The sequence below is a fragment of the Cyclopterus lumpus genome, chromosome 9 (assembly GCF_009769545.1).
Source record: "Cyclopterus lumpus isolate fCycLum1 chromosome 9, fCycLum1.pri, whole genome shotgun sequence".
In the NCBI taxonomy this organism is placed as follows: Eukaryota; Metazoa; Chordata; class Actinopteri; order Perciformes; family Cyclopteridae; genus Cyclopterus; species Cyclopterus lumpus.
Window position 1 is genome coordinate 5669977 of NC_046974.1, and position 15103 is coordinate 5685079.

A 15103-nucleotide genomic window follows, 5' to 3' on the forward strand; every position below is an offset into this window, starting at 1 on the left:
TAAGGGAGGGGCGGGGCGGGGCGGGGGGGGGGGGCTGTGGTCAGCTGTTGCGCCTGCGCTGCAAAAAATATCCACAACAGCGGGTCACGTCATCTGACTTGACCTCTGAACCCTCTCTTTTTGACGCTAATAAACAGCTGACGCGGCGGCGGGGGGGGGGGGGGGGAGTCAGTGCGCTGGGCGAGGAGGCCTCGGTGTCTCCTCTCCTCGTTGCTTTTAGGATTCGAGGAGGACTCTTTTTTTTTGGGGGGGGGGGGGGACGGGACTTCTATAGGCGGATATTTTTTGCAGTGCGCGTGCTCTCCAGTTCCCCTCCCAGCACTTTTCCGGGACTCGTCGTCTTGTGAAATCCACCGTCCTGGTATAAAACCCCACAGCCAGGGAGGGCTCTACTTTTTTAAGGAACAGCCGTGTGCGCACTTTGACGGGTCGTGTTGTCGGGTACTCTGGTGACCGTGTTGTCATGCGCAACACCCGAGTCAGATAAAGTTGATTCACACGTAGATTAATATCATTCTTTCATTATTTTTTTGTAATTTTTTTTTTTTTTTAAAGTAAAGTCTTGGTTCGGGGGTTGTTTGGTCCTAGTGGTCTAGAACTCCTCTGGACATGGCGGAAGGAGACTTCTACACGATGGGAAGCCGGCAGAGGTTTCCACGGGATCCGTTCGGGGAGTCGCCGTTCAGGGACCAGCTCGGCTCTCGGTTTATGGAGGACGACTTTGGGATTCCGGCTTTCCCCGACGATTTGTCGATGGACTGGCCGGGCTGGGCTCGCCCCGGTCGGCTCGGCACGCGCCTCAGCGGCACGTCGCCCTTCGGCAGCGGTTTACGCGCAGGTTTCCCCTCGCGGCAGTCCTCGGGAGGCCCCGCGGTGTACACGAGCCGGTACGGCGAGCCCTCCTCCCGGAGCTCCCCGACCGGCGGCGCCGCCACCACCGCCACCAGCACCGGGGGGGAACCCTGGAAGGTGTGCGTGAACGTGCACAGCTTCAAACCGGAGGAGTTAAGCATCAAGACCAGGGACGGATTTGTAGATGTGTCAGGTGAGTTGGGGAGAGGTTGCAGAGGCCTCCACTGAATTTAAAGTATAAATCACTTTTATTATTATTATTATTATTATATAAGTGCATTGAGGATAAAAGTCTTACTTTTGGTATCAATGGAGGTGGAAGTGAACCCAACTTTACCACAGTGTCATCCATCAGCCCTTTTAAAAAACAAAAAACATCAAATACCTTTTTAGAAATGGGGATTTAATCATGCAAAAACATAATCAGAATGAAAATAATAGTCATAAACACATTGAAAAGATGACAAACTAAATACAATTGGCAAATAGTATCACCTGCTTGTAAAAAAAACACCTTTAAAAAAAAAAAAGAAGAAAAAGTTCAGTGCTGTAACTTCTGTTAAGCACATAAAGGTCGTGCCCTCAGCAATGCTAATGGGGGAATATTACATCATGTTTTTTTTTAAAGGTGTACTCTGTAGACTCAGTTTCTATGAATATAGTAATATAGTTTTATCAGGCAGAAAATGTGTAGAAATTGGAATTAAAACATATATACATCTGAATCACGGAAGATGAAAGTGCAAATAAAATACAATTGAACACCTGCAGTATGTTTGTAACATAAACAGAATAAATCATAGTCATTTCAATTAAGGGAATTTGGACTCTTGACCTCCCAATATTTCTTTAAAAAAAAAAACTCCCATTCCCTTCAATCTACATTTTTTTTTTTCCTTACTTAAAACTTTTCACCGGCTGGTCACATTTTTCGACGAAAATATCTTAAACAACCGTCACGTGAGACATTAAAACTAGCTCAAAACAACAACACACTTAAAAAGAGCAGCAGCCGAATGAAAAGCCAGAATCCTCTCTCTCTCTCTCTCTCTCTCTCTCTCTCTCTCTGGCAGCACAATGAAAGCCTCCATATTTCACGGTCTCGGCATTAATGAGTCTTGATATGGAAGAGCTAAACAGATTTCAGGGGTGGGGGGGGGCCCTGGGACTTTCATGTTGGCAGGCGGATCCTCGGGACACCTGTTTCAGATTCCTGGAGAATCGCTCCCCTTCGGTTCGCCCACGGGGCTCGATTTAGATTTAAGGTCCGCGGCCCGTGACAACAGTCTCTGTTTACAATAAGACGAGACGCCGGAGGACGACGTCTTCCCGTCTCCTGCCCGGTTCACGCTCAAGTCACCGGTCACGGGAGTGAAGTTACAGGAAATGACCTCCTTGTGCTTCGTGGAGACGGACGGATTCCAGGGATGATGATGATGATGATGATGGGGGATGAGGGGGGGCTGAGGAGGGCGCAGAGGACAGCAGGCTCTGAGTTTTTAATAAACACATTGTTGGTATGCCTGTTGGGTCATTTAATCAGCGCCATGTTGGGCCTGTTAGTGACTCGACCCCTCCGATCTAAAAGCGTGACACACGGGGAGAGCGACGCCAGCGTGTGTCCGGAGAACGTTCGGGGCACGCGAAGTGAACACATGGCGAGCAGCGCGGAAGCCTCCAGAAGAACTCCATGTGCTCTTCGCCTGCCGACAGGGCTACACCTGCAGGCTAGAGACTCACGAAAAACAATTGAAATGCGCGCTCGTGTGAGCCTGTTGGCGTTTATAAATAGAGCTTTTATAGGCCGAGGAGTGCTGCGCCGGGCCGAGCTAATCCAACCAGCAACAGACTAAAGGGACATAGGATCCACCCAGTCCCTGTCACATCACAGCACTGGGCGGAAAGCAGTGTTTACTATGTGTGATGCTAAGGAAATACACACACATATATATATATATATATATATATATATATATATATATATATATATATATATATATAGCATCACACATAGCTAGAACTCATATATATATATATATATATATATATATATAGCATCACACATAGCTAGAACTCATATATATGTGTGTGTGTGTGTATATATATATATATCTTTTTTTTCTTAGCATCACATATTAATATATATATATATACACACACATATATACATATATATATATATATATGTGTGTGTATATATATGTATGTGTACATATATATATATTTTTTTTCTTAGCATCACATATATTAATATATATATATATATATATATATATATATATATATATATATATATATACACACACACACACACACACACACACACACACACACATATATACACATGAAATACGTTAAATTAGGATTCATAATGGCAGGTGACGGATGAACAGAATATTTATTTTAGTCATAACAGCTGACAGAGGCAGAACACATATATCCACAGCCCAGTTAATGTCTCCATAAAGAATATGAGTGGCAATTGAATCTTTTGTCACTACGAGCGCCACCTTTTGTCATTACACATTGTTTATGTCAAAATGTTAATTAGTGAAGCTTTAAGAGAACTAATTGGCTCTTCGGATTCACGCTGAATTGAATGCTTTTGTCCACGACACATGTGTAATACTTTATAACAACGATCAATCAATTTATAGCTAATAGTTTAGTTCATATTTACCATTTAACAAACAATTAAATGATCATTAATGTTTACTAGTTATTATTTGTAGTAGTAATAGTTCATCATTGCATTTATTGTAACATTTGACATTCTTAAAGGTTTATACTTAAACTTTGTTAATGATTTGTAATACATCTATAAACATTATTTGGAACTGTTAAATGGTTAATAGTCAATGGTTCATTGGTTCATAATTTGTTTCTGCTCCATCTATAATGTTTGTAGATGTTTTACAAACAATTTCTTAAGTCATTAACAAATACTTAATAAAGTATATGCTATGTTTATAATACCTGTTTTAATTATTGTCTCTTACCAGCTATAAAACAATATAATTTATAATATGTCATATGACACAAATTAATTGTAAAACACCTTTTATAATAAATAAGTGTGATAAAATATAAATAGTATGTAAAAACAAAACACATTAATCATCATGTCATTGTTATGTAAAAGTAAACTAAAGTATTAAAGATTGTCGCGGTGAGGTGTCCGCCGTCTCTCGTAGAGCTTCTGGAATTTGGCGTCTCTGTCGTAAGAGTCTTCTTTTTTGAGGCGGTCGCCCCGTTGGAACCGAACCTCCATTATTCATGAACCCGGGACCGGCTTCGAAGTCTCGGAGAGGTTGAAATAATAATGTCATGACTTCACCGGTGATCTCAGCACCTCGGGCCTCTCCGGGCACTGTAGGGGTATAAGGTAGCGAACGGTGGAGCCGTCTGTGTGTGTGTGTGTGTGTGTGTGTGTGTGTGTGTGTGTGTGTGTGGGGGGGGGGGGGTCGTGATATTTAGCAGCCCCGGAGCAGCTGCTTGGAGCGAGCCCTGGAGATACAACGGCCGTAAACCGAGCCGTCAGGAAGGCGTTTCATCATTTTCATGTTGGCTCCAGTGGGCCGCCGGAGCATAAAAAACAACTGGTTGAGCAATGGGAAGAAGAAAAAAAAACAGCTTTATTTTGTTGTGTTTTACACCGATTACAAAGCTCATATCGATGCATTTTAGAGGATGTGATCCAATCGAGCCGGACAGTCCTTCATGACGCATGTGAGGTTATTTTAAAGTTACTCTCCACTCACTTCGCTCATTTGTTTTGTGTGTTCTTCAAACAGGAAAACATGAAGAGAAGCAGGAAGAAGGAGGCATCGTCACAAAGAATTTCACAAAGAAGATACAGTGAGTATAATCTCTGTGAATGAATGAAGGGTGAAAAACACTCACACAAACCATGTTTATGATCATATGTTTAAGATAATATATGGTGAATGCGTGGTGGGACCTTTAAGCCACATATTGATGCATTAATGGTTTCCAATGGTGGATCCAAGGGGCCTTGGGGGGGGTTTATGCATATGATTATGTTTATTTAAGCCATATCTTTGGTTTTTATTTCTTAAAACCTATGAATATTATTCAGAAGAAAATCAAAAACTGATTGATTTGATTTAGTACATTTGTCTTCTCGCTCACTTTAATTCCCTCTTTGTCTTAGCTACTATATTATTATTTTTTTAATAATTATTTATGGAACAACTGTTTTGAAAAGCTCTATGTGTGTATTAAATGTGCTTGTTTGCTGAATACTAACACAAAAGACAACATGGAGAAAATAAATGTCAATACAGAGGTGTGTGTGTGTGTGTGTGTGTGTGTGTGTGTGTGTGTGTGTGTGTGTGTGTGTGTGTGTGTGTGTGTGTGTGTGTGTGTGTGTGTGTGTGTGTGTGTGTGTGTGTCTCTGCCTTCTTATTAATTGGGTAGCGAGAGGAGTTCAGACGGCCGTGTTGCTAACCCGCTGGTGCGGATCGCCGTCTCGCTGGCGCGTCACTCCAGTCCGGCTAACTTCCTGTTGGCTAATTAGGAAGCAGTTGTGCTTATCACACAATCCTGGTAATTGGAAAGCCCTCAGATATATATATATATATTTAGGGGGTTCTGGTGGGGGAGGGGTCAAATATATAAATAACTGACCTAGATACTCAACTCCTCTGCTCATAAAAAACAGAGACTAGTCCCAGTTTGTGTGGTTGAGGATGTACTTTTAACTCACATACTAACTTTAACTTTTTAAAAATTCAGTTTCTTTGTGCAAAGTAACTAATAAAAAAAAAAAAGGGATGCAGATATTTCCTCTGGATGTAGCGGAGTGGTTTAATAAAGAAGATAAGATATGAGATAATATACAAGAGTATCCTTTATTAGGCCCAAAAAGTGCAACAACAAGACGCGTCGGTACTATAATAAATAAGTAATCAAACAGTAAAGTAAAAAAGTAAACCGTAAAACTAACAAATATAAGCTATAAGCGGGCCGAACGTTTGAGATCACATGACTGCACGTATGAATATTGACAATAGGACTTATACATTTTAGTTCTACGCTAAACTGTGTGTTTGACCTTCAAATGAACACAACAAGGTCATGCGGATACGAGCGTGGTGGGGGGGGGGGGGGGAATACAGAATACACTCGTGATTTACGGTCAACGAGGGTCCAAGGTTGGACTTTTCTGTTAAACATGAAATGTGTCACTTATTAACAAAATATGTTGTTTGTTAAATCACTTCAGAGGGTGTAGACACACACACACACACGCACACACACACACACACACACACACCATATTGGACAGTGTTTTGGCAGCTGTACAGAATCAATGTGTGAGATAAAATGTGCGCTCGCCACAAGGTAAACAAACTCCCCGAGCTGGACAGATAAGGTTCCCACGTTAATGGACCGGCTGAGGGATTTGACTTTGTCAGAAGGGGCAACTTTGCTTGGCACCGATTGGCTCCCTGAAGGATGTATTGGTGGTGGGGGGGAGGGGCTATAATGTAGTTTTTTCATCAAAATATAAATTGCACTGGTGGCGACCGCAATGTAGTTTATCCTAACATTAGTTTATTACGTCTGGTGCCTATATATATTTATGTTTTAATCATAGAAGTGGTGTTAATTCCTGAACATTTTTAATTTGGTGTCGTTGCCCACTTAATTAATTTGAATGATTTTGTTCCATCCTTTAACTTTTCCTCTTTGGCACCACCATCAGTTTTAAATGTTTACAATCATTTAGTTTACTACCATAAACCTGCAAAATGTAAATACCGCCTCCACCTTACCTCATGTCCAGTGGTGATTGGCAAGCGTTTGCATACTAACAATTACAAAAAAAATAAAGATAAAGTTGCAATAATCAGCACGTCGGCCCGCTAGCTTTAGCATTGAGCTTTAGCGTTTAGCTCGTACCACTAACGACAGGCTACGCTAGCCCGCCTGTAGGATTCTTAGACTGGTTCCAGTATTTCTAATTGACATAATTGACGTTGCACAGTCTATTCAATATTTTTGTTTGCAGCACATTTGCATACGTTATCATGAAGTAGAAAAACAAGGAGCTGCTCGAGCCTGAGATCTCACTCTGAGATTGATATTGACGATAAAACTTGCAAAAGAATGAGTTCTGTCCAATGCTTGTGTCCTAACATATATATATATATATATATATATATATATATATATATATATATATATATATGTGTGTGTTTGGTTGTCCCCCCACATACCTGACCTTTGACCTTGGAATGACGTGAAGACGTTTTCGAAGACCTACTTCCTGCAACTTTATATTTTTAGCGTTGAATTGTATCTGTCCCGTTCCCTCCGGCCACGAAGGTTTATGTTCGTGGTTCAGGTTTTGTCTTTCTGTTTTATCGGCAGGATTCCGATGTTTCATTAAAAAGCGAGAGAAGAACCCATAAAACCTTGGAGACAATCGGACTCACGAGGGGCAGATACAGGACTTATCTTTCACTTGTGGGCACATTGCCAGAGGCAGAGGTCCGGTTAGGCTCGCCCTAAATCGGATGTATTATAATCCGACTCTGAAGACTACCATAACCACTTTCTCCATTTTTTTTGTGTTGGTTATTTCCTTTCTCCCACCTAATTCAAGGAGGTGCAGGGCCTCCTGTGTGATGAGGGTCCCTTATTTCTCAGGAGGGTCCTCTCTAATTACTCGGAGCGTAAACCCACAGTCTCGAGTCGGGCCGCCGGGGTTTATATGAACTCCCAGAGACACTTGGCCGCTCGCGCCGAAAAAAACCCCTAAATACCCATATTTGGTCACGCCGGCTGAACAGAGTTGCCTGGAATCCTGTGTTTGCCCTTTGAAGCGCTCTGGAGGATTTTCATTCCTCAGCGAGGTGTATTATTTAGAAAATCAAACTTGATACCTTGATACCAGCATCAGTTTGATGATGTAACATCATTAAATATCATTGTTCTAATGGGGGGGGGGGGCTGAACTTCCTGCAAGTTTTGCAAGCCAATTATCGCCCTCTGCTTTGGCAAATATAACATTTTCAGCGTTAAGAAGTGTCCAGAAAATTATTAGGCAAAGAGGGGAAAAAAAACTCACAAATTGTCGAACTAAAAAAACTAAAAAAACGAGCTGCCGGCGAGATGAGAGCAGCAGAAACTAAACACTGATGGTAATTTACAGGCGTTAAACTCCCGCAGACAGACGCTCTCGTTAATTGGAAATCGGGTTTATTTTTTTACCTCCCACCTGGAGTCCAAAGTGTGTGTGTGTGTGTGTGTGTGTGTGTGTTTTTTTCTTCTCTCCCTCGTGTTCTTCGCAAAGCTGCAGGATTTTTGTTTTGTTTTAATGAAAACTGTGCGTGTGAGATTGTGTGAGTGTAGGATGAGTGCTCTATAGCCAAGGAGGACCGGGGCGAGCATTTGTAATAACTCCCAAATCCCAAGCCAAATTATAATTTTTCCTAAAAACACAGCGCTAAGATCATCCGACTTGCGGGACTGTTTATTGGCATCGTGTCAATATAACAACGTCTGTGCAGCAGCTCTAATGGTAATGGTGGAAAACGTCCCAGTTCCCCACGACCTCCGACCTCCACTCGTGCTTTTTTTTTTTTTAAACACACGGCAGCTCGCAGATCATACGACCAAGTAACCTTCTGCCACTTTGAAGCATCTGAAGCTCCACCCCCCCCTCATTCGTTTCTCCCCTCATTCGTTGCTCTCCCTCCAGGATCCCGATAGACGTGGACCCCGTGACCGTCTTCGCCTCCTTGTCCCCGGAGGGCGTCCTCATCATCGAAGCTCGGCAGACGCCTCCGTATTACCTCTTCAGCAACGAGGACTCCCCGCCGGGAGGCGACGCCCCGGAGACGGAGGCCCCCCAGCCCCAAGAGGCCCCCGTCGTCTAAAAGCCAGAGTCCTCACTAACATCACAAATCCATCCTGCACTAAAGATAGGAAACGTGGGGCCTTCAGCCCAATGTTAATGTGTAAAATACCGTAAAGGTAAGTCCTGTTTGAGGTCCTTATTAAAGCTGCACAAGGACAATATTTGAGGCTGTTTTTGGCCTCGTTGCCTACATTTAATTGAGGTGTCACTTCTCTTTTCACAAACGAATGCAGACCCAAAATTAAAATGTCCAAAAGAACCCAAAACGTAAGATGTTTTTACTCTTTTATAACAACAATGAATAGAGTCCAGCTGCTTGGATACACCTGTGCTCATGTTTCATTTCTTCCAGTACGCCCAGTCTGTGCCTCTCATGCATCATGTGGTAAATGCATAGCTTCAGGACTGCAGTGACGTTTTATTGGATTTTATATATTTTAATTAATTTTTTTTCCCCCCCCCCCCAAGTACACAAAGGTTAACTCGTCTTGTGCAGCTTTAATATTCTATACAGTTTTATATCCTGAAGATTACGCAAGAGCTGTTGGGCCGCCGATGCATTTCAAGTCACAGCATTCTCACTAACCAGCGGGTTGATACGACACTGTGTGTGAATCATATTTGTATTTATGTTAACATCCAATTCATTAAGTGGAGTTTTTCTTTTTTTAATGTGATTTTATTTGGTTAAAAAAAAAATAAAGACAAATGTGCCTTTTTATTTACTTGCGTGCCTTTCTCTTGTGAGTTGATGCACGTCACTTCAACAGGTGACAATGGGGTGAATCGTGTTCTACCAACAACAAAAAAAAAGAAAGTATTGTAAATATACTCCAATTATGTGCCAATTCATTGTAAACATTATTCTGAAGTGTTCCACGTTCTCTTTGTTTTTCTTTTCTATCTGAGCGTTTCGGGAAGATTGGCCGCATGGCTGCCAGGAGCGCACCGACATGACCTGTTCTTTTATTTTGTTGTTGTTGTTGTTGACGTCTTTTGTGTGTTGGCTGATGCAATAAAAAAAAATTTAAAAAAAAGTCCGGGCCAATCTCCAAGCGTGTCTTTACATCTGTGTCTTTTTTTTATACATTTTTTTTTTAAATTATTTCTCGCGAGCCGTGCCCACTCCCCGGCACCGAGGAGCCCCGCGGTGTTATTGTTGGATAACAGAAGGAATCGTCGGCGGCGGAGAGAGGGCTTAGTGCCGGTCGGGATTGGCAGCGAATGGGCCCGAATGCACGGAAGGCGGCGCAGCCACAGCTTTTGTATCCAAAAAAGACACACACAGAAAAAAAAAGGACAAATGTGGGACAGTTTTCCTTTTGCATGACGTGTGTGACGCAACAATAATGCAATCCTCTCTTGTGTCTTGGAATCGAGAGGGATGATCGGCTGAAAGTGGACAAAAGGGCCTCCACAGTTTTTGGCCGTGCGAAGGCGTCGCTTTGTGCGACGTGCCAGCCCACAAGGAAGCACGGCTGTAGTGACCGCCGTTAGACCGGCGACGAGTGGACCCGTGCTGCCATGGCAACCTCATAATTGGGCGAGCTATTCGCGTGGAAGCGACTAACGGCACAGCTGTGCAAACAAATAGTACATCGGCTTAATGTCGAAACCTCTTAACTGAAACGGCATGATTAATTCATCAGTTTGTAAAAAAAAAAAAAAAATTAATAAATTATCTAACTTTTGCACAGATTGAGAGGATGTGAAAACACGTGTGACACCAAATGTAACATTTCTGACATGCTTTTTGCTTTATTGGAGCTCCACAGACAGCGTGGTTATGCATGGCTATGCGTGTTCATGGACTACAATGCATCTTCTGAACTGGCGCAGGGCGAGCTGTGCAGGCTGTTGCAGTGTGGTGTGTGTGTGTGTGTGTGTGTGTGTGTGTGTGTGTGTGTGTGTGTGTGTGTGTGTGTGTGTGTGTGCGCGTGCGTGTGCGTGCAACATTCGGGCCATATTTGGGCCTCTACTCGGTGCGTTCTTGTTTCACGGCGGCGGCCTCCAGCTCCGGGCTCGGGCCCTCGCTCGGTGCACTCTCGCCCGGCCCCGGCTCCTCGGGGTGGGGGGTCTCCTCTGCATCCTCCCCTGAGCCGGTCAGTACCCGGGTCTCTCCGTCCACGGCCGGTTCCGGGTGCTCGGCAGAATCTCGGTGACCCGCTGTGCCATCTTCAGGCGCCGAGGGACGGGACTCTCCGGCTGGCTCTTCGTGACCCCCCTCCTCGGGTTCCCCCCGGTGGCCCTGGACCTCATGTTGAGACTCTTCCCCGTCATCCTCTGCAGACGGAAGACATCGGGCCTCCGGTGCTCTGCAGTTATCCAGTTCCTCTTCTCCAGTCACCTCCAGCTCCACCTGTATGTGTGCATAGAATAAGAAGAAATATACATATTTTTCAATATACATAAACTCTCCAGTTTAAAGGAACGTTTTGACATTTTGGGAAATGTGTATAAGCACGAATACTAAAATGTCCTTTAAGGAGAGTCACATTTGAACTGATAGAGAGCAGCATGACCCCCCCACGTCATCACTCACAGTAAGCCAATTAGATTTTTTTGTATTATATGTTTTCTAAAATGTTATGTTCAAATGTGCAAATGAGAAATTATCTTATTAAATATGCGCTGATTTGCATACATCTCCTTTTATCACTTCAATAATGGGAAATTGAGTCATTTCCTCCATGTTTGTATGAAATAAAATGTTCTATAAATCGGTTTAGGAATTATATATGAACATAAAAACGTGGGTGCTACTAAAGTGGACATTTCTGACTCCTATTGTGACACACATACATATAGCGTAACATTTGTTAACTAATATAAACTTCCCCACTTACTTATACAAATGAGGCATTATCTAATGCAAAACTGTTGCTGCATTTAAGTGAATTGTACTGAAACAAATAGACAAAGTAGCAAGAAAAACACCTAAAAAGTGTGTTTTATTTTTGTATAGTCTAAATAGTAAGTAAAACAGTGCATATATCAGTGCATATAGAGATGTTTGCCATAAATGTAAATGAGCTGCGATCACATGTATGGGAATGATGACGGCCGAAGGAACGAAGGTTCTGGAAACTGGAGCTTCCACCGTCAGGATGCCGTCGACAGAAAGCGTGGACACGACTGTGGTCGCGTGGATCTCAGCCGGCAGCCTGAAAACAACAAGGTCATTGATTTCAGACGCTGAAACTGATGCTCGCGCAGTAATATCTACACACACGTGTGTATTTTCCAGACGTCTGCGTTCGTCTTCTGCATACCTGTATTTCCTTGTAAAACATCTGGCAATGAATCCATGCTCGTCCGGCCTCTCCTCGTGCTTCCCTTTGGGGGATGGATTACCGTTTATGGTGGGAAGAATGCGAGGACACACACACACACACACACACACACACACACAGAGGAGTCAAGCAATGCGGAGCAACCACTCGGCACAGAAATTAATTTCTGCTACAGCGCTGTGATTTCCCCCCAGCCCGTTATTTCAGTCAGCTTTCCAAATTAGTTTCAGTCAGCTTCCTTTCCAGTAATGTTTATAGTTGTGAGGGGTTTATTCTGTCTATTTAGATAACTGTGTTAGAGACAATAATAATATTAGATGAGATTATTAACACTTGAGCAGAAGCTATCCCCTGTTTAGTTATCACAACTGCTCCGCCCAAAGCTCTCTGTACCTCCGACCTCCAGGAATCCGTCTCGGACGCTGAGAGAGATCTCCGAGGGGGCGAAGTGAGCCACTTCCAGGCTGACCCTCCACTTGTACTGCTCCTCGCTCGTCTGCTGGCCGGGAGGACGCACGGGCCCAGAGATGTAGGGCACGAACAGCGGAGCGGGTACGTACCGTGGCCAGGAGCAGCCGGCCAAACCCCCCTGGAGCCGGTCCACGTGCATCCACCCTGGGTCCCCCGCCGGCTCCAGGAAAGGCGGCAGGCCAACATCCTGATTGAAAAGCATGCTGGACTGCCACCATTTTCTCAGGGGGAACCAGGGGACGCCTCCGCCGCACGACGACGACGACGACTCTGTTTTGTCACGTTCGCTCATGATTTCAAAGAAATAAAATTAACGACAAAAAGAAAAGAAGCTGGAATTTGACCCTTTTTTTTGTTGAATTTCAGCAATTAAAATCTCCTTAATGAGTGTGCGGGGAGGTGGTTGGGGGGGGGTGATAAAAGAAAGCTGAAGGCAGTGGGACGGAGGAACCTCTGCGGGCCTTTATATACCGCTCCCGTCAGTTTTAGCACTTATTAAGCACTCATGCCGATCCCATGAGAAGGGTGCGTGGGCATGCATGGGGCGATGGGTGCGGAGGGGAGGCCGCTACCTCTCGCTGGCCCGAAGAAGGCGGGCAGACTAATTAGTTGTATTTTTAACTTTCGAGGGCGCGATGGCAAATAGCGAGCGGCTGGCGCGAGGCTGTAGTCCGTGTTTGAACTGTTGCGTTGAAGGGCGTTTTTCTTCTCACGTCCCAGTGAACTGGGTTCAGTCAGCGGCGACCGGGCTCCTCGGTGTTGCCTCTTCCCGCTGCGTTTTCATTCCCTCGAAGGCCACGCGGTGCGGCCGCCCGTCCGCTTCGTCTGGAGCATGAAATACCTTCGGCGACGGGCTGCCGGATGACACAAAATGATCTGTTTTGGTGTTATCTGAAACGTTTCAGTGGCACGCGCAGGCGTGTGTGTGTGTGTGTGTGTGTGTGTGTGTGTGTGTGTGTGTGCAAGCCAGTGTACAAAGCTTCCACCTTCCACTCCCATTTTTCTTTTCCGCTCGGCAGTCTCAACGGGGTTATTATTGTTCCCTCTTTCATCAAGTGTGACAGACCTGTCGGTGTTTCATTTTTAGAGCCGTGTGCCCTGAGATCCTGGCACACCGTCCACTGGAGCACAAAACAGATTGAACAGATGTTTCTGACACTTTGTGTGATGCCTTACCCTCAAATTCTGTCTGCAGGATATACTGCGAGAGGTTAAATTGGGTTTCACTGCTGCTGCTGCTGCTGCTGCCGGAGTCGCCTGCAAAGATGTTCTCCTCTGTTCGAACCATCAATGGAGACTTCCATCCTGTTCACTTTAACGGCACATATGCCCACGGCGCACCGCGATGTTCCTCCTCTTCAAGAGTTTAAAATGGAGAAGGTGGAAATACAATTTGGAAAAAAGCTGAGTATGAGAGATGAAACTTCTTTTTTTTTTGCGGTGAGATTATCGTAGAATATCGACAAATTATTGTCAAATTGTGTCCGTTTTTCTCAACTCCGCTCTCAACTCCGCTTAACATGCGTTAGCTGCTAACGGTGTAAACAAGAGCAGCCTGTGCTGACAGAGCTAACCGCTTAGCGCCGTTAGCTGCTCACGGTGTAAACAAGAGCAGCGTGTGCTGACAGAGCTAACCGCTTAGCGCCGTTAGCTGCTCACGGTGTAAACAAGAGCAGCGTGTGCTGACAGAGCTAACCGCTTAGCGCCGTTAGCTGCTCACGGTGTAAACAAGAGCAGCGTGTGCTGACAGAGCTAACCGTTTAGCGCCATTAGCTGCTCACGGTGTAAACAAGAGCAGCGTGTGCTGACAGAGCTAACCGCTTAGCGCCGTTAGCTGCTCACGGTGTAAACAAGAGCAGCATGTGCTGACAGAGCTAACCGCTTAGCGCCGTTAGCTGCTAACGGTGTAGACAAGAGCATTAATAGCAAATTAATATTGATTCCCCAACATTATCTTGATTTATTCATTTGAATTGATGGCATGCGGTCCTCCCACTGAGCTGTGATTTTGACGAAAAAAACGACTAATAAATAAACGAAAGAGCCATGGCACCATCGCCTTATTGCCAATATCAATACCAGCGTGACTGATGGTTTAATAACGTGTATGATATCACTAGTGAGTGATACAAATCTGAACGAGGGAAACAAGTTCATGTAGCCGAGCAGAGGCCTCCTCTGTTCATGTCACTAAATAGTCAGATGTGTTCGCAGGTTGTAAGACAGCTTAACAGTTATGAGAGTGAGACAATAATGAGGAGGACAACAGGCATTTTTTTTTTTTTTTATGGCAAACAATTTTAATAGAAATAACACAGAAGTAAATAATGAGGCTGCCACGGCTTGAACATAACAGAGCCATAATGTCACGATGTGATTTTCCTATTATGGATAAAAACAAAGTCATTATTAACAATAATAAAAACCGTGTCGTGTCTGCTGTCTCATTTTACAGGCCTACTGGGACTCTTAATAGACGAGAGCCATCATCAATGTGATTAATAACCCCTTTAGAATTAAAAAATAAATAAAAAATCAACATATTTTTGTAGAGCAACACATCTAGCCTCATTGAAATTGATGTCACCCCCATGCT

At 44.1% G+C, this 15103-nt stretch overlaps 1 protein-coding gene across 1 annotated transcript; it reads left to right on the forward strand.

The window, feature by feature from the left end:
• The first annotated feature begins 286 nt into the window (after window positions 1-286).
• hspb8 (heat shock protein b8) lies at window positions 287-9757 on the forward strand. Its single transcript, XM_034541744.1, has 3 exons — window positions 287-1045; window positions 4647-4710; window positions 8585-9757. Exons 1-3 carry the CDS (start codon window positions 610-612, stop codon window positions 8760-8762), a joined length of 678 nt encoding a protein of 225 aa, XP_034397635.1. The 5' UTR covers window positions 287-609; the 3' UTR covers window positions 8763-9757.
• The last annotated feature ends 5346 nt before the right edge of the window (window positions 9758-15103 follow it).

What these genes read in the sequence shown, in the direction of transcription:
- hspb8 (XM_034541744.1), top strand. Translation starts at nt 610, where the DNA reads ATGGCGGAAGGAGACTTCTACACGATGGGAAGCCGGCAGAGGTTTCCA. An exon ending in CGGATTTGTAGATGTGTCAG is followed by an intron (nt 1,046 to 4,646) that starts GTGAGTTGGGGA and finishes TTCTTCAAACAG; the next exon opens with GAAAACATGAAGAGAAGCAG. An exon ending in AATTTCACAAAGAAGATACA is followed by an intron (nt 4,711 to 8,584) that starts GTGAGTATAATC and finishes CTCTCCCTCCAG; the next exon opens with GATCCCGATAGACGTGGACC.